Below are 26,110 nucleotides of genomic sequence, written 5' to 3'. Positions count from 1 at the left end.
TCACCACATTTCAACACAACCTTGCAACATCCCCGCAATGTAACCAGGGCACGGTCGTGAGAGTCTTTCATTTGTGGCAAAAGGATCTTGGAGACAGTGCTGAACTTTCCCGTCAACCAGTGTCGTGAGATGCTGTCTTGCCAGTTAAAAGCTGCAATTTGAAGTAGTGGGAGGCAGGAGATGGTGTTGTGGTTCAGTTTAGAGTACAAGGAGTTATGAGATCAGCTCAGATTTCTCCAAAAGACTCCAACCTCTTAGCTGTTCAGCTCAAAGAAATCTTTGAAAAAATAACACATTCTCCTCAGGGGGTGGGGTGGGTGGAGTGGGGGTGTTATATTAAAAGGTTATGAAAGCAGTGTGAAATATGACAAAACAAGAGGAAGTTCAAACCTTGCTCACTGTCACTTAGAACTTGTAGCCTGTTGTGTTGTGTCACACAAATTGTCAGAATTGCAAAATCCTTAACAACACAGCAGCATGTGGATATTTTGTTTGTGTTAGATTAATGGGTTTCAGTAATGTTTGTTTGGTTAGTATTTTCTCCTGGTTGGTTGTTTGGTTTATTTTGGGTCTTTTTAATTATAGTAAGTTTCCCCCCTTTTTGTTTAGTGTAGGCTAGCCTGTGTGCATATATACCCGTCCTTTTATGTCATTCAGGAGGTCAGGTTTGTTATGTTCAGACTGTTGTAGTATTGTTACGTTGACCTTAGTTTAGTTAAGACCCACTTTGAGTAATTCTGTTGATACCTTTTTTTGTGTGTAATATGGTTAGAAACTGGGTGGTGCAGTGGTACAGTGGTTAGCACTGTTGCCTCACAGCAAGAGGGTGGTGGGTTCAAACCCCGGTTGCCCCATCCTTTCTGTGTGGAGTTTGCATGTTCTCTCCGGTTGCTCTGGCTTCCTCCCACCGTCCAAAGACATGCAGGCTATGTGTGGCCCTGCGATGGATTGGTGACCTGTCCAGGGTGTACCCCCCATTTGCCCAATGTCAGTTGGGATTGGCGACCCTTGACGATGGATGGATGGTTTGAAACTTTACTTGATTTGTTGGCTAAATAAAGCCTAAACTTTATTTGACCTTGTGTCCCTGCCTTTACTGCTTGGTCCCTGACAAACCCCCAACGATAATTTAGTGGAGATGATCCAACAAGCACTGATACCCACACCAGAGTTTTCAGGACCACGTGCAGACCATACTTGACTGACATCTCCCTCACTCTCCTGTTCTCTTTGTCCCAGCAGTTGGGGTTACACCTTTATGATTCTGTTGAGCATATTGTTTTAGGATTTTGAGCCGCAAACTCACAGTACAGCACCAATCAACTCCAAGCTGTTGACACAGAAAATTAGACTCAACTCACCTATGCAGCCTACATGGCTACTGTTGGCAGTTGTGTACCCAGCGTGGCAGGTGCAGCTGTAGTTTCCAATATGGTTAGAACAATTAGCAGCAGGACCACAGATACTGAAATTATCGAGGCACTCGTTAAAATCTGACGGAAGAACAAGTAAAGGTGGGTAAGACCGGTTGGACACAAAAGAGACATTGGTCACACACATACACACACACTCACCTATGCACTGTCCCTCTGTGCTTTTGAAGTTACTTTTCCCATGATTGTTTGTGAACCCATGCTGGCACTGACAATAGTAGCTGCCATTCGTGTTGAAGCATTTTGAGTGATTCCCACAGAATCCGGGGTCTATGCACTCATTCGTATCTGGAAATTTAGATACAATTACACGAAGCACAAACAATACAATTATAGTCATAAATCTGATAGATCTGTTTAATGCATATTACAAAATGTAAAACCCTGTTTTATTCTCTGTCAGTAAATAGTAAAACTTGTCATTTTAATTTAAGCAGTCTTTAATAGCTGTTTTTCCTCTAGCTCCTCTGTCCACTATGACACTGAGGTTACAGCACTGCCGTTTGAGCATTTTTGTACTTTCTGCTGGTTGCTTGAAATTGTGATGATCTAAGAAGTTAAACCTCTTCTAACGTGGATTTCATTGCAATCCACTCCTGATATGAGCGTTGCTTAAATGCCTAAAATGGAAAAACGAAGTGGAACGTTTCCTGGTCCACTCCAGTAAGAGGTATTGCACAATGAGAAAACCATTTATTTCTGAGAGTTCTTGTCTTAAGTAGGAATTACAATAAAGCATTGGTGGGCAGAAGCAAGACATTGAGAGGGATGGTTAAAACTAGAGGTCAAAGCAGGTTATTACCAACACAGACACGGCCTTTTGATTCGAAGCCCATGGTGCAAGCAGAGAAACATTTCCGCAGCATACACAATAAGCCTGTGGGGGAAAAAAAGAGAGGGTACTTTATTTAAATTCACAGTAAAGGCAAAATCTTCCAATAACAAGGAAGACACAATAAAAAAGAGCAACCACACCTGTGGGATTTACCATTTTTTATGCTTTATTCTTTATGAGAAAATTCCAAGAATATTTTTTGCACAAAAAAAAGTCACCCTTGAGTTGTGACTTGGGCTTCACTGATGACGGTGCAACATTTGAGCAACAATTAAAAATGTGTGTAATCCTGCGCATATTAGCGGTGCCCTATTTTAATAATTGTGCCTGCCCCTTAATGCAAAATATAACAAAACTTCCCCCAACTGAAAATTGAGGATTACATGAACTTTGCTGTAAAGCTTTTACATGATTTCCAGTAAGAATGCATATGATTTAGGATACATATCAAAAGGTATGTCCAGTGTTCCTCTTTTTAAAGGACCCTCACTAAAGATAAAGCAGATGTAGCCTGCTTGGGTTCAATGGTGACCCAGAGTAAAATAAAAATATCAAAACAACAGCAGAAACTTCTCAAATAACTCCTGCAGCATATATCGGTTGTCCATCGAGCTACTCTAGATAAGTACATTACCAGTACATGCAATATTATCTACTCATAACTCCCCAAATTTCAGTGGAAATGGAATATTTAATGATTCATTAAGATAAGATAAGATATTTGTTGATCCCCTGTAGGGGAAATTGTGGTTGACACAGCAGCACAGAGGAATGTAAAAGAACACATACAATAAAAATAGAATTGGTAAAGTGACAGTTATTTGGAGCATAAATGGATCAACAGTGGAAATGTGGAACTATATACAGTATTAGGAGAGGTTTGTGGACTTTATTAACCATGCTAGCAGCATGGCTCTAGGGATGGCAATGAGTCAGTCTGTGGAAAGGTCAGTTGGCCCAAAACTTTGAAATATCTCTCCAGATACTGGATGATGTCATAAAATAGTGGACAGACATTCATGGTTCCTAGAGGTGGAAACCTTTGACTATGGCAGTGATGGGGAGTAACTAGTTACATGTTTAACCTTCTTTGAATAACTGTAATCTGTTCCAGTTACTGGGAAAAACTGTGTAATTAAATTATAGTTACTTATGAAAATGTTCACGATCACATTGGGGGTTACATTTGAATATTTTCTGTAAAAAGCTAGGCTATATGTAGAACAATATTGATTTTGTTCTACATATAGCCTAGCTTTACATGTTTTCCATGTGCACAGTGTCTTCCTTTGCCATTTCCAGCTACAATCATTTAGTAAAGTTTGATGATATTCTAATGCTTTTGATTGATTCTCATGTTTGAATTTGCATCACCGCCCCTCTGCCAGTTTAATTGCCTCTCAAGCAGTCTTTTGAAAATGGTTAATAGCTGAAAACATTCATGAGAAATTTAGAAAAGTAATCAAAAAGTAATTACATGTAATACGTTACATTACTTTGATAAAGTAATTGAATTAGTTACCCTAACCCTAAGCCATTACTATTCCATTTTAAATTGTGTAACTTGTAATCAGTAACTTATTATATTTCCAAACTAATCTACCCAATTCTGGACTTTGGTCATCACCTGATGTTTTGAGTGAAATATCTCAATACTTTTGGATGGCTTGCCATGAATTATTGTTCAGACATTTATGTGCCTCTCAGGATAAATTGTAATAACTCTGGTAATCCCTTAACTTTTCATTTAGCACGCTAAACATCCAGTAAGTACATTCATTGTGAGCATGTAAGATTATTGATTGATTTATTATTGATTACTCTACCCTACCTAGCACACAGAGACACATTTTTACATTTTAGTCTGTACCTTTAGTAATTAAGTCTGTACCAATATTGCCTTTACTGTCTGTACTTCTGTGTGGATATTGTGTAGGCATCTGCCTGGTGGGAATTGTTGGGTTTCTGTAGATAACATCACAGAGTACGGTCTAGACCTGCTCTTTTATGATAAGAGCTATGAAATAACTGTTGTTGTGATTTGGCACTGTATGAATAAAACTGAATTGAATTGAACAGTATGGCTGTAAAGAGTATTTTCATTAACTTGTTGGGTCTAACTAGAGAGAGTTCAGGTGAGTCTTTGTGTGTGTTTGTCTTTCCCATTCCTCTGAGAATGAGGACATATTTCACAAAAAGTGCAGCTTCTTGTCTACTTAAATCCCTTAACACAGCTAGTAAGTGAGCTTAACATATGTGTCCACAGTTTTGTTGAATTACATATGTGCATGATCCATTTTAGTGTAATTTTTTTTCTTCCTCCTGCTAAACTCCACCCATGACTCCACCCCCTGTCTGTCACATTACTTACACAGGACAACTGACAAATATAAGTCACATTTTTTGACTCATGAGTCACTGGTAAGGCAGAAAACAACGTCCTGTCCACATGGTGTAAGTAAAAAAGTACCCCAAATCTCTCAGTGACAGTGAGTATGTGAGACTGTGACCGAGTCTAACGTCTTGACTAAATAACTGCATACAGAAACAGATCCTGAAAGTATACAAAGACTGACTTTGTTGTCAGCTCGCAGCTGACTTTCATTCACCAGTAAGCACAGTGGTGAATGACAATAGTTGTCTGTCATATAAGCTGTCCTCTCTGTATGTCTCTTCTTTCTCACATTTCTTTGTAAGCTGTGTGTAGCATTTTTTGTCTGTCTGTCTCTAGTCCATTACATTTAAGCCTGATAGAAAGTGGAAGTTATGAACACAACCTAAGCAATGCTTGGCACTCAGTAAACAAATTACAATGATGAAGATTTTATTGATTACCAATAAAACAAAACTTGCAGGGGCTCCAGTTTGTGTTTGACATCATAGTATGAACAAAGGCAGCTGTTCTGGCTTATAGTATAAAATAATTTACTATTTTTAGGGTCATAAATCCAGGAATAGCTCCTCAAAAGAAAAAACATCAATAGTGTCTCATATTGTGTTCCCTCAGAAACACCTTTTCAAACATGAGGGACAAATGCTGAACTATGCTTCATCCCCCTCAATCAGGGCTTCTTTTAGGCCATAGCCAATATCAAATTGTTGAAATCCAAAAATATAGAAGGCTATGCATTACTATAAAACTGAGTTACTTGATTTTTTTCCTTTTCTTTTTAAACACATAGGGCCAGCAGCCTTGACTTTTAAGCTGCTAAAGGTTCCACCACATTCACAAGCCAGTGCAAAGTATAGTATACAGTGGGTATATCAGAGCTTTAACACTGAAAGCAAATGTCTTCTACTGCAGGACACAAAGTTGATGAGAGTTGTGAAAACCAAAACCGCAACATTGTGGGCCAGAAAATTAAAACAATGAGCTAAAAGAAGCTAAAATGCTGTCAAGCTCATCAGTCGTTAATATGAAAATACTGTTCAGGGCTGCTGTTAGTGCTATTTTTGAGTACTTCTGCTTTTGAATGAATCAATAGTGTGACAAGGAAACAAGTAATCATTTTTTCATCTTTTCAGGGAACTAAAACTCACTCATTTTCATTACCTCAAAACATACCACTAACCCCAATATCTAACTCAGTTTAGAATACTATAATGCAGACGTAAACTTTCTGGACCTGAGATTCACTGGAGATCTACATGAATATTTGCACACGCAGATGTACAGGAAATACATTCTTCTTAAAGGCAACTTCCAGCCAAAAAGCCTCATATCAAATATTAGATAGTTTCAGAGGCTTAGGAGGATCTGTAATACTGACAGATGATTGCATTATGCACAAAACGCAAGCATGCGGGAGGGATTGGCTGAGCACAAATACGCTATTAGGATCCACATCCCCAATTAGCCCATGGCTGAGCACTATAGGACCATGGGCTATACTAACCCAGACACTTCAAAAGCCATGGTCTTAGAAGTCATTACACAAAATGCAAGGGGTGGCAACAAACTCAAACGTCTCCTTCAATGGGAGACTTTTTGGGTGAATACCCTTAGGGCCACTTCCTTCTTCTTGGTGAAGAACTAGACTTTTTCTACTTCCTATAACTTGTTTGTTTGTTTTGTCATGAGATATAGCATTTACATAGATAGATTTCTACACAGCATTTCATGACAAACAAAGTGTTGCTAAACTATATTGTGATGTTATTCTCTTCTGTTCGAAACTTCTAATCTTTCTAAAAAATTCTAATCAAATCTAAAGCTGAGTGATGCACAGACAACAACCTACTGCTCACCATCAGCAAAACTAAGGAGCCGATTGTTGATTTTAGGCAAAAGGAGACAAAGACACACACTCACTGTCTATATCAGTGGAGCTGAGGTGGAGCAGGTAAACAGTTTCAGGTTCCTGGTAATCAGTAACACAGAGAACATGACATGGTCATCTCACATCTGCATGCAGGTGAAGAAATCTCAGAAACGACTGTATGTCTTGAGGAAGCTTAAGAAGGCCAAATTCCCACACCAATGTCAATTTCTTCAGAGGAGCAATCGAAAGCATCCTGACTGGAACCATCACCAATTAATAATAATAATAATAATAATAATCCTTATTTGTAGAGCACTTTTCAAAAACAAGTTACAAAGTGCTTTAACAAGTGTAAAGAATAATACAAAAATAAGATAAGATAAGAGCATGAAAAATTTATATAAAATTAGTAAAATACAATAAAATAAAAGGGATAAAATAAAGTCAAATAAGATCGGGAAAAGCTCTCCTATAAAAGTATGTTTTAAGAAGGCACTTAAGAGTTCACTGACTCAGCCGACCTGATTTCCTCGGGCAGGCTGTTCCAGAGCCTCGGGGCCCTGACAGCAAACGCTCTGTCCCCTTTAGTTTTCAGTCGAGACTCTGGAACAGACAACAGACCTCTGCCCGAGGATCTCAAGGTACGTGCTGGTGCGTATGGGACTAAAAGGTAAGAAATATAACAAGGCGAGAGGCCATGAAGAGATTTAAAAGTGATCAATAGAATTTCAAGGTCAATTCTAAAACATACTGGGAGCCAGTGTAATGAAGCTAAAATAGGAGTAATGTTGAGTTCTGGACAGTCTGGAGTCGATCAATAGATTTTTGGGTTAAACAGGTGAAAAGGCTGTTGCAATAATCCAGGCGTGATGAGATGAAGGCGTGTAAAATGGTCTCGGTGTCTTAAAAGTTAACATAGATCGAATTTTTGCTATATTTCTAAGTTGATAAAAACATGATTGAACAAGCTTTGTGGTGTGCTGCTCGAAATTTAAATTACTATCAAACCAAACACCAAGGTTCTTTTTTAGACCAATTTTAGACCAGATTTGCAGACAAATCTAGATTTGCAGACAAATTGGCATGCAGGACTAGAGGGCTCTGCAGCCGGTGATCAAAAATGCTCAGAAGATGATTGTTACAGGGCACAAAGGATACTAAATTAAAGTACCTACTGCAGTTACAGCCTGTTCACCCTGCTGCATTCTGGAAGATAATTATCTGCAAAGCAGCAGCTTTTTCATTCAGGCTATGAAATTCTTAAATTTCTGTGTATGGATTTCTGTTTACCATTTTGTAATATTTGTATATAGTGTCTGCTTTGTAGCAGAAGGGACCTACAAACTGCATTTCATTTCACAACCCAGTGGTAGAATGACAATTAAATTTACCTTGTACCTTGGTATAGTGTTGTCTACATTACTGTATATTACTGCCTGATGAAGACTCTCTGAGTCAAAAGGCGTTGGTTATACTTATTATATAGTATAGTCATTTTTCTGTTATTTTGTCATTCAACTACTGGCTCCATCTCTGAATTGCACTCAATATTTTTATTCAGTATTACCACTACCATTGTTTTTGACCCAGTGCAGCGCTTCTTATTTTTTATATTTAATATAATATATTTTATATAAATCAACTAACTTAAATTTAAAAAATAAAATAAAATCAATGCTACATATTGATACAAATCTGTATGTCTGGCTGACACAAAAAGTATAAGTACATCCACTAAAGTATTACAACATTTCCAAACTTCCCTGTATGTACTTTTTGTTTCACCTTTTCACCACCCAGTCACACACCCCCCTCCACACACACACACACACCCATTGCGCTCTCATTGATAGACTTACCAAGAATAAGTAGCTCCTTCCCAGACCCCATGTCAAAGGCAAACCAATATTTCCACACAGCTGATGACTTTATCAGAACGATAAATAAGTTGTAAATCTTGTAAATCTGCCTGATGTCCTGAAAAAAGAAGTTTAGATCCTGTCACAAAGTTCAAGAAGGATTTCAGTATTTTTCAGACTTCTTTGTTTTCCAAGGTACATAAGATCCACAAAGTATGAGATAAAAAAAAACAAAAAGTGAACATTAAAAGGATGAATTTTTTCAGTTGAGAATAATTCTGTGTGGAAGGAACAATCACAGTGAACCTTCACCAGCTTTCTTCCTCTCTTAGATTCAGACTTAGACTGAGCACACACAGCTCTCCCCTTGATTCCCCACCCACCTCCACCCCTCTCTTGCTCTCGCTCTCTCTCTCTGCCTCTCTCGCTCTCTCTCTCTGCCTCTCTCTCTCTCTGCCTCTCTCGCTCTCTCTGCCTCTCTCTCTCTGTGCCTCTCTCGCTCTCTCTCTGTGCCTCTCTCTCTCTCTGCCTCTCTCGCTCTCTCTCTCTGCCTCTCTCTCTCTGCCTCTCTCTCGCTCTATGTCTCTCTTTTTCACTTGTTTGTGTGGATTGTCTCTCTCACCTCACTATTTCTTGCGTTTTCTTTCACTCCATATCTTCCATGTCAACACATTTCTCACACTGGCCGCGTATCACATTGCTTGCACAAACCCCCCCTCTGTCTTCACATTTCCCTTTACGCTCCAGTGGGCTCTATTTCAGGAGCTATTCACAACAGTCTCATGAGAGGCAGAAGGAAAGAGGAGGGGGGGAGCAGTGAACGAAGAAGGGGTGATGACTAACACTCAAACAGCTGCTGCTGAACTTGAATTTTGCCAGTAAATACTCTTGTATCCGTTCCATATCTCCTCAACTCCTACTCTCTGTCTCCTCCTACTTGTCGGCCTTTCTCCACAAATGTTCAGCCCTTCACCCAATTCCAGTGACAGACCTTCTGTGTTTTCTCAACCCCCCACACAGCATAAAAAACAGACTGGAGATGAATGCAGGATTACCTCTCTTCAAGTGAAGTCCATGATACAATGGTGTGGTTCACAGGAAAAGGGGTGGTAACATGATACCATTTAAAGGGGCACTATCATATCGTTTTGACATGAATCTCCAAGCTAAAACACATTGAAATGAATTACATCACTAAATTGAGATAAGGTTTCATGATGACTCAACAAGTAGCCCTTCAAGTAAGCTTAATAATACTCGAAAAAGTGTGAGGACACTTTGGTTAGAGTCTTAACAACTTAAAACTAAAAACAAAAGTTCAGTTGCAGGAGCTGTAACTTTAACCATTATACCCCATCTCCCTTAGTTACACTATATGGATAATTATAATATTATTATTTCAGAATCAGAAATACTTTATCAATCCCCAAGGGGAGATTTGTTTTGTTAGAGTTGCTCACGTAACAAGACATTATGAAAATGGATTTTGTAGGCTACAGTATGTGACAGAAATGTAATGAATAAATAGTATTGAATAGTATTTAGTATTAATAATGAGCACTGCTAATGTGGAGAGCTGGTATAGATTTAAATCCTCAAACTGCAGTATCTAGACAGAATAAACTGCTATATTGCACATCAATCAAGTACTGAGTAACATTCAAAGGTCCAGTTTTATGACTATGAGTCAGATTGTCTGACATCCTGAGGTAGGAGTTTGATGGAATTACTTCCTGTGGTGCATTTTGGAGGGATGAGTCTTTCACTGAAAGTACTCCTGTGTTTGACCGGCAGGTAATTTGTGTCAACAGATCAACAAGCTGTGTGTCAATTCAAGGTATGTGTATGTGTATGTATATAAATATAAAACACCATCCAAAAATACAAAGATTTATAAACTCCAAAAATATTTAACGGATCTGCAAATTCACAAATTTCATAACATTTCACAAATGAATAATAAAAAATATCTTCCTAACATTTACAACTTCCGAACAGGAATTTATGAATCCAGTTTTTATTTGTGGATGTCAATTCTGTGCTTGTGGATTTTCATTTTACACACAGAGTGTATCAGACTGTCTAAATATGGCATGACATATCTTGTGTTTGGCTCTCAAAAGACTAAAACTATCCTAACCATGCTCCAAACTCTTTAAATGTGGAGTATCACTTTTACTGCAGCCCCCCAACCACTTTTACATGAAGAAATCCCAACGCTTGACAGGCCTAACATGCATAGTTATAGTTGCTAAGCTATGATTGAATCATTGCTGTAGGGCAGAGGGGTTTAGCAAATTGTAGGTTGAATTTTGCTCTACTTCTGATGCAAGAAGACAGACAAACAAATATGGAAAACACAGCAGCTGTGAAGGACAGGCTGGAGGGGGAGAAACGAAAGACGGTGTGTGACCATGTTAGACAACTGAGAGTGAGAGGAGAGTGGTGAGAGTGGAACATATTAACCCACTTAATGTACATTTATGAAATCCAGATACGGGCCTTTTCTAGATGTGTGAGATGATATCAGTTGTCGTGGTTGCCATGCAACACACAAAAACAACTTTTACCACATAACTTCGATTATGTCAATATGTACTCTTATGTGACACAGATGGTAGGTGTAGATAATTTGAGGTTGTCTGTGCATGTTGCAAAGAAGCAAGTGGTCAGCAGCTCTCTTCTCTTTCTAGTGAGAAAAACCTACAAAGTTGTTGCTACCCTATTACAGTTACAGCTACAGTTTCCATAACAAGCTGGTAGCATAGACTCAGCCTTTCACAGTGAGAGAAAAGCTAGCAGACATGACCTCTATTTTTCCTTCATTCAATCTCTCATTGTCTGTCTTCTTTTCTTAAGTATCATCTTGACTCTGTCATAGTTTTTCCATCATAATGGCGACAGCGGACCAGACATACGGAGACAAATCAGCAAACGCATGGAGACAGACAAACCACCCGCACATGTAGGCAGGAAAGGGATGAGAGAATGTAAGTTCATGTCCTCTCATCTTCTTTAGTAAACAAAAGGCAAAATAAAAGCAGATGCATCTTGCTATTAGTGTGTGCATGTGGTTGCATCGCTCTATCCTCGTTTGTCTATGTCTGTGTCTCAGGCTGTGAAAAGCAACTTTATCTGTAACTGTACTGTCATACATTTCAATGTGTGTGTGTGTGTGTGTGTGTGTGTGTGTGTTGGGGGGGGGGGATGTTGGCAGCCGGTGAACATTAATCCCACATGCATTAAATTGGTGTCTGCCCATTGTGACCGTCAGTCATCCAAAAGGAGAAACTGTATGGGAAAAATGGAATCTGGGATGGGATTTATGCAGTGTTATTTATTGTTATTTAAGACTAACATGACAGTAGCAGTAATTGTTAGACAGTTATGAGTAAGCTGTAGTGTGGTTAATCCCTTGTTTCAAATTAATATTTGCATATGTGTGTGACATATTTTCAATTGATCAAAAAAAATTAACAGAATCACTTCTCTGACTGGCTTTCCATACTGACACAGTACCATATATATAAAAAATGGCTGATCAGTCTGCTAATTTAAATATAGCCATATGTGGGTGGTGATGGAGCAGTGGATGAGACGCATGCCTTTGCTGCAAGAGACCTGGGTTCAATTCCCATTGCAGCACATCCATCAATGTGTCCCTTAGCAGGACATTTAACTCCTAGTTGCTCCAGAGGTGTGTGACCTCTGACATACATAGCAATTGTAATTCTTTGGACAAAAGCGTCAGCTAAATGTGATGTAATGTAGGCAACTAACCTGCAACACCACAGACATGTTACAAATGATGTGCAAATTAGTTACATTAGAAAAACATGACATAAGACTTCTTCCACACTTCCTCCATCAAACTTTTAAAATGCCTTTCTATGTTGTGTGTGCATCCATGAGTCCAATTGGTGTATGCACACTGTTGATTAAAGGCAGGATAGGCAAGTTGTTTCTAAAACATTATTTGTCATATTTGTTGAAACTGTCTTTATACACCAAGACATATTAAATAGTTAGGTGCTCTCTCTTAGGTGGTCTGTAGTCCTCTCAGGGCTGCAATAAACACAGGACTCGTTTCATTCGGACCGAATGCAATGATTGGCTGGCTGACTGTCCTTGCTGCCATGGCTACCAGCCCTGCTGCTGCAGGAGCTGCCTACATGCGTGCACCCGGTCAGCTCTTAGACCTGACCGAAGCGGTCAGATCGGAGGTAATGTCTGCGTGGCTTTTCAACGACGGTGAAAACTGAGGTACCCCAAGTGGCTGAAGTTACACCGTAGTCGCTTCATTTCTGCTGGACAGGTAATCTGGCTTTTTTCATTTTGATGGTAATTTGTTACTTTCATCGGTAGCCAACATAGCTATCTACTTAGTATACATCTAATGGTAGCTACCTACTTAGCAAACATCTAATTGTAGCGACCAACTTAGTATCTTGCGTTTCTGTTGTATAAGCTACTTATTATATAGTTTGACACTGTTCATAGCTAAACCTACTGGGTGAAAACCTTTTACTTTAATTGGTGCTGTTATGCCATTATTTATGTTACTAGAAGTAAAAAATACTGTATGTTTTATTTCTACTGTGCCCTCAGGTCACCTGCAGATTTGGAGTCTTTCATAGCCCCGCTGTTCTTCTCACCAGTATACGCTGTTCGGACCATCCTGGCTGGCCTGGATTACAACCACCGTGTCCACAGTCCAGCCAGGTGAAAAGCTGATGACACAATTCAGTATGTCGCATTTTATTACTCCTGTGCATATTACTCAATATAAGAGAGGAGTCAAAAAAATTATACAGTATGAGGAATACAGATAGATGATAGATTTATTGTTGTGATTGTATTTTATGTGCTAATGCTAATTACTGTATAAGAAAACAATGTCAGGTATTACAAACATTTCACTTAGCTGATCCTCCTTTCTGTATTATCAGGTACAGCAAGGTGTACAACAAAAAAGTCCAGGAAGTGGAGCTTGTACTCATTGAAGGTGGAGAAGGACTACAGTTAAATCGCAGACCTCCACAGTGCCACCCTTGTCCTCTGATGGTTGTCTACTACTGAGGAGATGCCTAGAAGCAGAACCAGGAGACCCGATGATCCCCGTCAACACGGGGTTCAGTCAGGTGTCCCCAACTGTATTCCAAGATACAGCAAAACTTACAACAAAAAGTAATATTGTTTGGACTGTAGCACATCCCTCCGAAAGATGGTCTGACATTTAAACTGATGATTTTAGATTTATTGGAAATCCCAAAACCAACGTAAGAGCAGGTTACAAAAGTAAACAACACAAACAACAACCGCATTAGCTACCTTACCATATAGTTTCAGAGCATTAGCATAGTTTAGCACTAACTCACAAGCCCAGTATTTGCACAGCTATAAACAGCCACAATTGTTCAAACTACTTCAAAAACACCATCCCGATGTTAATATCACAGTATTATGATAAATACTAACCTTGTGCCTCTTCAAAGGGGTGCTAAAACGTTAAATCTTTCACTGTGTGTGCATATTACAGTCTCTCCGTCGCAAGTAGCAGGACTAGTTACGGTGCCAGCGGGTGGCTTTCAAAATAAAAGCACCTCTAGTCAGAACAGGAAGTAAGACACTAGGGCTTAAACAAGGTAAAATACTTAATAAAGCCTACTGAAATGACTGTTCAATAATAATATTTCTTCTGTAGAGCTAAACATATACTGGGTTATTTACATGGACAATGCTACGAGTAAAATCTGAACTATCTTCATGATCAGTAAAGACACCTCTGGACACACCTTGTCTCTTCCTGTATATACTTATTTTTAATGATGTTTAAAAAGTATCTATTTGTGATATAGGTTGTAGTTTTAGTAGTATCTAATAACAATAAACAAGTGTTATATCACATTTGGATGTCATTATTGGAGACATAAGACATAAATGTAGTTGATTGTTTTGCTGCAAGTGTAAAGATATTTTATTTAAAAAAGAATGAAAATATCCAGAATAGGGAAAATATACTTTCTATTTTTCTACCCTACCCACTGTAGTCTGGATGTTGTCCACAGTCCTCAGATTCTGGCCTATAAAGGAATATATAGTTGTTAGAACCCCAAATTGGAAAGATTGGTGTAATAGGACAGAACATTCATCAACTTGATTTTATTTTATTAATGCTGTCACCGTGGACTGAACATGCGAAACCACGTACATGTTATCAGTCTAACACGAAATTAACGTTCGTGTAGTGTAAGTCATGGTAACGGGAAAATGTGTATCAGACATTTTCATAACAGTTAGACCACAGTACGTAACGTTACTGTAGTGGATGGGTCTTTCACTATGGTGTTGTCCTGCACCGCTTTGTGGCAGTATTGTACATTATGTGGGTCATGTAAGTTACAGCAACTGAGAGGTGGAGATACTGTGTAACTGAGTATCGGTTAAAACAACAATAAATCTAAATTGAACGTTACAAAGCAAACAGTGGTAGATGTGTGCTAAAGTAGCTGGCTGTCCTGCCTGCATCACTACAGGCTAGTTTAAACAAATCATTCCATATTTGCTTTGCTTACATCCTTTCTTGCATGCTAAAATCAACACAAAACACCGGTGGTACACAGGATACTAACATTGGTTGCGATTGCCATACAACTTAATTATTTTGCAACGGAAAACTTTAGCAACTATTTGACTTTAACTTGAGCCCACTAAAGCACAACATCACAATATATTTCACATGCATTGCAGTAATGTTAGTTTAACTGTCCAATAGAATGAAAGCCAATTCTGTATCGTTTTGTCAGTTCCAAAACAAAGCGAAGGTCTCTCTATGACTCAAGGCTTTCTGAATGACTCAGTCTGATTCTCGTTTGGCCTGAGGGGCTTCAGCACAAACTTTATTGTTGGTTTTTATCTTTTTTGTGGCTGTTGTGTTAGAGTCTGTGTTGTGCTAGGAGCCGGTCGTTACTTTTAGTTATAGCGGACTCCATCTCGTTAGCTGGGGTGTTTTTGCTGTGTGTACCATACAGAATCAATAAGCAAGACACTCGGAGCCCGCATGAAGTCAGAGCCAGTGGATTTCCTGGAAAATCCGACCCAGAGTCTTCACATTGGATTAGGCATTCTGGCCATCAGAGGTAACAGAAAAAAACGGCAAGTGGATCGTTTTTGTGTGAGATTACAACCCCTTCATTAAAAAATGCATGGTCTTCATATGGGGATAAAGGTTGCACTGTTGTCAAGCACTAAAAGAGCTGTGGATAAAACTGCATCAACTAGTGAATTTCAACATCAGGGAACATGAAGGCACTATAACTGCTGGTAATACAACATCTTGTACTCTTTATTTAGTCACACTGTATCTCCTTAGAGATTACTGATTTCCACTAACTATATCTCAGCATGAGAATCTCCAGGACATCAACGCTTCTAGATTTAAAAAAAGCATGATTGCAGCGTGTTTCTTGTTTTATCTGGCTTTGAAGGTGGGGCATCACTTGAGCATTTCGACACAACAAAACTCAAATCAGTCCTAACTGAAGTCATGATGTTTTTACAGGGCAACAGTAATATATTATGAACCATAGCTACTAAACTAAAAACACATAGGAAAATAGCTGGATAGGTTTGCCGAGTAATAACTTTTTCATGGCATATCTGTCACAAACATAGCTGTACTCAGCATTGCTCTGATTAATATGCATAGACTGTAAAACAGGTTACGAGCAGAAACCTTCTGGGAAACATTTCAGACTAAAGACGGGTTGATTGGGGATAGCTTGTCCAATTGGGGTCAAAAGCTATGTCCCCATTTGGAAGAAAACTGATTTTTGAGTCAGCGGTTAAGTTAGATTAGGGTTTGGGTTAGGTAAGTAGTGGTTAGGGGTAGGGTTAGGGTAAGTCTCCAGAAAATGAATGTAAGAATGTAAGTAGTGTGTGTGGGTTTGCTTTTCTTCATTTAGTAGAACTTTAAAGGGTTCTTTGGGGGGACTTGGTTTTAGGGTCAGGGTAAAGTTAGGTTAAAAAATGGGTTTACATATTCCTACACCTATTTACATCTCACAAAAGTGAGAACACCCCTTACATTTTTGTAAATATTTGAAGATATCTGTGACAACACTGAAGAAATGACACTTTGCTACAATGTAAATAAGTGAGTGTACAGCTTGTATAACAATTTGCTGTCCCCTCAAAATAACACATCACACAGCCATTAATATCTAAACCGCTGGCAACAAAAGTGAGTACACCCCTAAGTGAAAATGTCCAAATATTTTGTGTGGCCACCATTATTTTATAGCACTGCCTTAACCCTCTTGGACATGGAGTTTGCCAGAGCTTCAAAGGTTGACACTGTAGTTCCGGCAGAGCTTCAGTCTCTATTCATTCAACTTACACTGTAAATTTCCAGCTCAACTTTTTTGAAGACCCTTTTCTCTCGCATGCCATTCACCGGTCTTGTGCAGAGTTTTACATGCATTCCGTGCTTCCGCAGGCCTATTTCAAGTAGCCGGCTATTTAAAAACTATTAAAATATTCTTTGTGTGGTTGATCAGTGGTGATAAATTATCTGAAAGTCCCAGAGACCGAACCCCAGCTTCACTGGTGTTCGGTCTCTTCAGCAATCATTACTCTTCTGACACTACACACATACACGCTATGCCTACACATGCGCACTGACGACCCAGGATTAGGGTTTCAATTTTGGATTTATTCACGCACTTTAAAAACATTTTTTGAACTGTGACATTGACAGTCGAATCAGGCTCCGCCCATCGAAGCATGGAATCTTCGACTATTTGGGGTCAGCCCTACAAGACACACTTGTCTTTGTACTCCTCACCTGGTTTCCGCCACACACGCTTGACACCATCTGAACCAAATAAGTTTATCTTGGCCTCATCAGACCACAGGACATGGTTCCAGTAACACCTTGTCCTTAGTCTGCTTGTCTTCAGCAAACTGCGGGCTATCTTGAGTATTATCTTTAGAAGAGACGTCCTTCTGGGATGACAGCTATGCAGACCAATTTGATGCAGTGTGTGGCGTAAGGTCTGAGCGCTGACAAGCTGACCCCCTACCCCTTCAACAGCACTCATACATACTCATATTCCCAAAGATAACTTCTGGATATGAAGCTGAGCACACGCACTCAACTTCTTTGGTCGACCATGGCGAGGCCTGTTCTGAGTGGAACCTGTCCTGTTGAACTGATGGTCTTGGCCACTGTGCTGCAGCTCAGTTTCAGGGTCTTGGAAATCTTCTTATAGCCTAGGCCATCTACATGTAGAGAAACCATTGTTTTTTTCAGATCCATCAGGTGGCATGTTGAACTTCTAGTGACCAGTATGAGGGAGTGTGAGAGCGATAAAACCAAATTTAACACACTTGCTCCCCATTCACACCTGAGACCTTGTAACACTAACGAGTCACATGACACCGGGGAGGGATAAGGGCTAATCGGTCCCAATTTGGACATTTTCACTTAGGGGTGTACTCACTTTTGTCACCAGAGGTTTAGACATCAATGGCTGTTTGATGTGTTATTTTGAGGGGACAGCAAATTTACACTGTTATACAAGCTGTACACTCACTACTTTACATTGTAGCAAAGTGTTATTAATTTCAGTGGTGTGACATGAAATGATATAATCAAATAATTACAAAGATGTGAGGGGTGTATTCACTTGTGAAAAATAAAGTATAGTTAGCAGCTTTTCAACAGGCTAGGGAAGAGTAATCCTCTTATGTGGCTTCTTAGCTGTTTGAGTCATATTTATTTGGGGTTTCAAATCAAATGTCTTTATTGTCCACAAATGTGGAAATGTATCTTTACCTTCAAAGGCTGATTAAAAACCACATCATTAAAAATCACAATACAAAAACACAATAAATAACACAACATACACAGTACAGACCATAACGGAGAGTTTTCCAGAGTGGAGAGATTATGAATTTAGTAAGATTATTGCATTTTGTATGAAAGACTTTTTGTAAATGGTCTTAGTTGCTGCAGCTGCTCTTTTTTTTTAAATGTACTCTGTTTTGGCTGTAAAATTTAATTTACAATCAAAAATGGTTCCTAAGTATTTAAACTCCTCAACTGTCTCAACAGGCTTATTGCTAATCAAAACAGGAGAAAAATATGGACAAGCACTGTTGTGTCTCACGATCGCTAGCTTTTCAGTCTTCTTTTCATTAATGAAGAGGGCACTGAGCTCACACCACTTAGTGAGCTCTTGGTTGTGTTTGAGATATGTTGACTGCTTATCTGTGACTCCCATCTGTATAAGACCAACAACCACCATGTCATCAGCATATTTCTACAATTGATGTGTCAAATTCATACTCTGCATTTCATTTGTATATAAAGAGAACAAAACATGTGAAAGCACACAGTCTTGAGGTGCTCCTGAATTCAAGATAACTGTATCAGAGAAAATATTACTACTGCACTTCACTCTCTGTGGCCAGTCTGTAAGGAACTCTTTAACCCACTGTATAATGTGGCTGTTGGTGTTTATATCACAAAGTCTAGCATAAGTCTTAGACTGCTGTAGATGTTACTTACAGTATTCAGTGTCAATGTTGCATCTCTAGTACCTCTGCCCTTCTTATATGCTGAACTGAAGTAGATCAAACCATTCACTGAGAGATGTTGAAAGATGATTGACTATGACCCTTTCCGTACATTTACATTAAATGCTTGTCAATGCGACTGGTCTAAAATCATTGACCTTTAATTTGCTTTTCTACTCATGGGTTTTACTGGTTTTAGTTTCCTTAGCAAATCCCCTTACAGTCTTTAACCATGAATTTGCAGTGTCCAGTAGTTTTAGTTTTGCTTGTATTAATTTTAGACATCCAATTAAATCACTTACATCCAGCACCACGATGGTTAGGTTTAGGCTATACTGAGGTTTGTTGTGTGTGTAGGACAGAGAGGGACAGAGGAGCAGGAAGGGCAGAGGGGGCTGAGGCAAGGGAGCCGAGGAGCAGGCGGGACCAAGGAGGCTGGGACGAGGAAACGTCTCGGGTTACGTATGTAACGCAGACACTGCGTCGGTGACGACACTATGGGAACGCCTCTGGGCGTGGCAGGGCTGAAATCATGAATGAAACTACTACAATCCTATTGCCGTTGCTAGAACAGTAGCGGCGTAACTGGAGGCGTATATAAGCACGCCGGCACACCGGACACATTAGCTCTTTGCTATGAAGCAAGGCACTCCAGGCAGGGCGAGGTGTGGCCGACAGACACAGTGTCTCGTTCCCCTTCTCGGGGAACAAGGGTTTTATACGTAACCCAAGACGTTCCCCTTCGAGGGAACTCGAACTGCGTCGGTGACGACACTATGGGAACGAGAATACCCACTATTCCACACCGAAGCCTCCGCCTGCCCCCCAGCGTGAAATAACCGGTAGGCACGACTAAGAGGAGAGCGCACGGGTGCCGGGTGCAGAAGGAAGGTCCAGACTGTAAAACCGGATGAAAGTGTGAGGAGTGGCCCAGCCAGCTGCCTCACACAAATTCTGGAGCGAAGCCCCTGCGAGGAGGGCCCTAAAGGCTGCCATGCCTCGAGTAGAGTGCGCCCTTACGGCCATAGGTGAAGGTAACCTGCGCACTGATAGGCCAGGGAAATAGTCTGAACGATCCAGTTGCTGATCGTGTGTTTAGAAGCGGGGAGCCCAACCTTGGGGGACCTGAAACACACCAGCAACTGGTCTGCTTTCCTCCACCGGGAGGACCTCAGAGTGAAAATACTGAGACGTTTCCTCGTCCCAGCCTCCTTGGTCCCGCCTGCTCCTCGGCCCCCCAGTGCTCCTCGGCTCCCTTGCCTCAGCCCCCTCTGCCCTACTCGCTCCTCTCCCTCTCTGTCCTACACACACAACAAACCTCAGTATAGCCTAAACCTAACCATGCGATATATATCGCTCTGAGGGACAGCAGTCTCTGCTGGGACCACAGGAGGATCTGATGCGCCAGCTTGCATAATGGGCACGAGCGCAGACCCTCCTGGTGATTCAAAAAGGCAGAGAACTCCTCAGAGCTCTGAACACTGCCAACATTTCCAGGCAATTTATGTGCCAAGAGAAATGATGCTCCTCCCAGGAGCCTCTCGCAAAGCGTGTCTGTCGAATAATTGTTCGGTGACATGACGCTCCCAACACGGGACCTTGGGACAGGAATCAAGATTTCCTCCATACTGACAGGGAACGAAGGCACCTGCTCGTAACCCGTAACAGATGGAGTGGATTTCCCCTCGGGCAGAATCCCTTGGATTTCAACCCCCACTGCAGGGCTCTCATGTGCAGCAGGCCAGAAGGTATTATACTGGACTGCTGCCAGGAGACCCAACACCCTCTGAAAGTGTTTCACAGTGATGTGCGGCCTAACTGCACTCTGGTCACTGTGGACCAAATGGACCCGACGTGTGCAGGCGACAGGTGAGCCCGCATAGTCGTTGAGTCCCACACCACCCCTAGGAACGTAGTCTGTTGGGTGGGCACCAGCACGCTCTTCTTCGCGTTGAGCCGCAGCCCCAAACGCTGAAGGTGGGCAAGGACAACATCTCGATGCCGAACTGCTAACTCCCGAGACTGAGCCAAGATGAGCCAGTCATCGATGTAGTTCAGTATGCGGACACCTTGAAGCCTCATCGGGGCCAGAGCTGCATCCATGCATTTGAGGAGAGAGTGCTAGGCCGAACGGAAGAACCCAATACTGGTATGCCGCTCCCCCGAAGGCAAACCTCAGGAACTTCCTGTGAGAGGGACGGATGGAGATGTGGAAATATGCGTCTTGCAGATCTATTGTGACAAACCAATCCTCGGATTGGATGTGACTGATGATGGCAGGGATGGTGAGCATCCTGAACCTGAATCTCCTCAGAGATTGATTCAGGGACCGCAGATCTAAAATCGGACGCAACCCATCCGTCCTTCTTGGGAACTATGAAGTACCGGCTGTAGAACCCGGACTCCCTGACTGGCGGGGAAATAAGCTCTCTGGCCCCGTTTTCCAGCAGAGAGCGAACTTCTTGTCCCAACACCTGGCTCTGCCCCGCATGCACCGCAGTCCAGACCACCCCGTTGAACTTTTGCGGGGGGTGGACCCGGAACTGCAGCCTGTAGCCATCCACTACGGTGCGCAGGACCCATGGGGAAATGTTTGCAAGGCTTCGCCATGCTTCCACAAAATCCGCCAAGGGAACCAGCCCTCGGGGTTTCATTCATGATTTCAGCCCTGCCACGCCCAGAGGCGTTCCCATAGTGTCGTCACCGACGCAGTTCGAGTTCCCTCGAAGGGGAACTGGGAGGCACCGGGGGCCGAGGAAGAGAGGAGGCACGGGAGAAGTGACCGGGGGGTTGGTGGAGGAGTGTGGTGGCTGGCTGACTGTAAGGTACGAGAGGGAGCCGAGAGGGTACCGTAGAAGACACCCGAGGGGAGAGGGCAGGTGAGCGAGCCCAGGTGACTCGACGGAGGACAGAGGTGAGTGAACATGGGAAGACAGACAAACAAACAGGGTTAGACCAAGGGGGTAAGCCAGAGATCGGACAGTGAAGCCGACCAAAGCCTGCATGGAGGGATCCATGTAGACCCATAAATCTATCTAAATAAAAAAATTATTCAGCCATCAGTGAAGCTGCGTTGGTGTTTCACAGGTGAGCCTCATAGGTGGGCTGATTAATCAGTGACGATCAAAGTCAGACAAACACACTGAGCCATGAAACTTTTTGTTGGTGCAGCTATCAGAATTACAGTGTTTCTGCCGTTGTTCTACACCATGGTTATGCTGCGCAATCATGCACATTTAATGTCATAGTTTCATTAATAATTGTTGATTAACTTCAGTCTAGTAGCTGTGCACTGGAATAACTTGTTTTGTTTCCTAAGCTAGGCCTGGGAGATTAGAAAGAGAAGTTTGAAAGAAACGTGCTTTACCATCAAAGAGAACCATATTTCAAGTCTTTGTTTCTCGAAGTTAGGGTCACAACCCAGCCATGGGTCGTGGGAGAGTTTGAATGCATCCCCAAGGGGTCACCATTAAATAATCAGTTGTTGTCAACTACAGACAGTTTCTCAGGAAAATATATTTCTTGCAATATTCTGGCTGCCCACAAATTTAATGTTGATTTGAAAGAAAGATTCTTTATTCGCTTCACATTAAAAGTAGAAGTCACTCATATTTAAAAGCACTTTTTGTTGTATCACAGTAGTATGGTGTAATGTTAGAAATGTGGAATAAGACTTTATTAAACTGACAGATGACTAAATGTCAGTGCCCAGAGCCACTGGCACACACACACAAACAGGATATTTCCATATGGAAACACTGCAGAGTAAAGTTGCAGTTGCTGTTTACATCCTGAGACTCAGTCATGTGCAGACAGACTGACACAAGCTTTGGAAAAGAGCTTTTGACTCCTTTTTCATCAACTCTGGGATCATGTTTGTTTTTCCATCTGCCATTTTTTGTGCAGTAAATGTTCATGTCTCAAAAGAGTGACTTTCTCTCTTACCCTTCAATGTTGTTACATCCTCTTTCCTTCCCCCCTCACAAATCTGTTATCACTTCTCATTGGTCTCACATGTTCAACTCTATTTTACCATTCCTTTCGTACTTATCGACAACACTACGTACTTATGATACAACAGGGACAAGTGTAACCAAGAACAAAACCAAAACTGCCTAGAGGTTATGGGTAGCAGGTCACAACCTGCTAACCACCTGCTTGGTTTTGGTTCAGGTTATTGCTCATAGTAAAAAAAATGTACAGAATTGACTCACCATCATTCATTTCATCTTTTTTCTAGTTTAATTACTGTAAATGCCATGTTGGTGAGCAAAAAATAAATGTTTTCTTATGTCATTATTATTAATGGTGGGTCACTACAAAACCATTAGTTTAATGATTTATATACCAATAATAGCAGTTACAACAATAGTTTCCATTTTAGTATCTATCATACCTACTGTTGTTTTAGCAAAACAATTACAGTGTTTTTCAAAGCACTTAACAGTAAAAATATTATTTCAGTATTCAGTGTACCACTCATAAACCTATATGTTGTTGGGTTTATCAGATAGAAGTAGTAAAACATGTGACTGACAGTACATGTTGTACCAAACACTGTCTGTGGAAGTCTGTGCGCCTCTCTCTTTCTTCTGCTTTTATACCGCATATTTTTAACCAGTGTTGCTCAACCTTTTTTCCGAAGCTGAAGTGGTTTCCTTCTGATGCCACAACCACCAGTGACATACTATCAGGAGGCAAGGTATTGAGACACACACCCACACACACATGCACAGACAATTGCGGTTGAAATCTTGAAAGATTTTGTGCATGCAACCTGCCATAGCTTCAAAAGACGTAGAAATGATTACTTTGTGCAAAGCAGGAAAAAGAGCGGGGTAGTGAAAGTGTGCACTATGTGTTATTTAGATGGCCCATTATGTGATTTAAGTTTCAAGCGAAGAGGAGAAGTCCATGATCACAGGATGTATTTGACTTGTTTGTATTTATGGTGCTCAGTGACAAGCAGCAGCAGCGTATTTGCAGCCAGATGGAGCTGGCTGTGTTTTAACCACTGCTGGGCGTTACTGACAACAGGGCTCTTATTATGTGTTATCCCAACATACAACAGCCCTACTATTAAATATGTTAGACAAATATAATAAGAGATAAGAATTAAAATTAATTTACAAAACACTTCAAACTCAGACAGTGTGGTATCTTGGTGGTGTGTGGCTCTGGCACAGGAAGTGACCCTACTTTCAGTCTGAATCACTTTATTTCAAAATAATTCTGAAAAGGTTTTTACTTTAGATTGTCCCACAATAGCATAAGTGAGAACTTCATTTCAAAATAGCCATACAGCCCTCTTTGCTACACTGTTACAAAACTATTATAGCACAAGTCAGGCATGGGCTTGTAGCTCTTGCAAGTGCTGTGTCTGGCTCTGTGATGAAAACGGTGTGAAATTGTACACCTTTACAGCCGAGGAACCGAAACAGCATAAGTAGCAAAGTGAATATGCTTATAGAGCACATCCAGGCTCTGATGCAAAATGTCAAACCAAGGTTTTACAACACTGCTTATATCAGCTTTCATGAGGATGTTTACATCAGTCAACGGTTTTGGCTTGTGACCCCTTAAAATAAAGGATTTCCTTCTCGAGACCGCTTGTCACAGGTGATGGCCTAATAGACATGAGAAGTGATCGTGTTGACTATGAGTGTCAACATTTTATAAATCCAGTACATATTATCCATGGAACTCCCCCCTGATCCCCTGTTCAGTTAAGACAGCTAGCTTTAAAGTGATTAACAAACAGCTACTTCCTGCCACAATGATAAATGGCTGTTAACCACACAGCCAAGATGTCATTTCTAGACAGCATACCCTAAAGGAAAAAAAAATTGTACAGACATAATTTGAAAAAAGGTGTTGTGAATGTGATAATCCTCAAATTGTGCTATTATAAACTGATTTCTTACACCTTAGGTTATTATTATTGCACATATTCAAGCATTGCTAACAGTTCAGGACATGAATATAGATCTCAAGTGAAAGCTCACACAAACATAAAATGAGCCCTCATGGTCTGATTTATAATTTACACCAAGGGTGACATGGGACACAGGAATGACAAGTGAATTCATTAAGTGAGGCATCATCCCTCACAAAAACTTAAGACCATGGAAAACTTGGAGACCATTCAAAATTCAAATGATATGAAATTCATATAAACTTGCTTTACCTCCATATTTTTCAACAATATTCTGTATGAGCCATAAGGCCAGGGTACTCCCTGCCCCGTGTGAGTTTGGACACTGGAAAGTGTCTTAACTTACAGTAAATGTATTTAATACTGCAGGCTCACAACATGGACATCCTTCCCCACACACATTTGTATTTGCATACAGTATAACACAATAAATGTTTCAACTGTAAAACATTTAAAATGCCCAGAGTGAATGGCTCTCATGAATGGCTTTGCAATTTGAATGAATATTTAAACTTAACTATTTCCAATTAACATTCCTTCAATTCAACTTTTTTTGTTTTTAAATATATTACCGGATCTTAAAGTATTCAATGTGCAACCTGCTTCTTGAATACAAGTTCAAAAACGAATGAATTTGATAATGCTAAAGCTTGCTCAATTGATAGCTACAGTATTAACTCTAAGGTACGATAGGTTACATGTTAGCAGGCCTAGAATACAGTCATGTCAGTTAACCACAGTTAACACCATTTAGACTGTGGCAAACTCTCAAACCATTAATACATCCTGTATAAAATACAAAAATATACAGTATATATGATGTAAGATGTTCATTTACTATATTTTGTCCAAGTTTGGCATTCCTCAACTTTTTGTTTTCTGAGACACCCATAAGTTGAGTAAGTTGTAACCTTTCACTTCTTCGACATTTAGCGCAATTGGTCCTAGAAACAAACTTCAAGTGTTCATTCGTAGCAAAGATGAGTGTTGCTTGTATAAAATATGATTAATCAAACTCAAATATTTTTTAAATTACTTAGTCCAAACCAGAGTGTGTTGGGTTGTGCCCCACTCTCCCCTAGTTTTGTGAAACAGAATTTTATTTTTCTTTCTTAACCATTAAATTATCTTGCTTGTTGCATGTTTCTCTCGGGAGCCCTGAGGGGTCTCTTTCCCAGGTTGAGAACCACTGCCTAGCTTTTAAC

General features: G+C 40.5%; 1 protein-coding gene across 1 annotated transcript; it reads right to left on the bottom strand.

The window, feature by feature from the left end:
* Positions 1-773: 773 nt before the first annotated feature.
* Positions 774-13,886, bottom strand: LOC119911224 (adhesion G protein-coupled receptor E1-like). Its single transcript, XM_038730034.1, has 5 exons — positions 13,868-13,886; positions 8,390-8,507; positions 2,236-2,310; positions 1,575-1,721; positions 774-1,493 (listed from the first exon to the last, which is right to left on the bottom strand). The coding sequence occupies exons 2-5, from the start codon at positions 8,418-8,420 to the stop codon at positions 1,303-1,305; spliced, it is 444 nt and encodes a 147-aa protein (XP_038585962.1). The 5' UTR covers positions 8,421-8,507; positions 13,868-13,886; the 3' UTR covers positions 774-1,302.
* Between the last annotated feature and the right edge of the window lie 12,224 nt (positions 13,887-26,110).

The sequence above is a fragment of the Micropterus salmoides genome, unplaced genomic scaffold (assembly GCF_014851395.1).
Source record: "Micropterus salmoides isolate LMB-PRFRI ecotype aquatic unplaced genomic scaffold, ASM1485139v1 Ms_hic_scaffold_1970, whole genome shotgun sequence".
Taxonomy (NCBI): Eukaryota; Metazoa; Chordata; class Actinopteri; order Centrarchiformes; family Centrarchidae; genus Micropterus; species Micropterus salmoides.
This window is presented reverse-complemented; position numbering and strand designations above follow the sequence as displayed.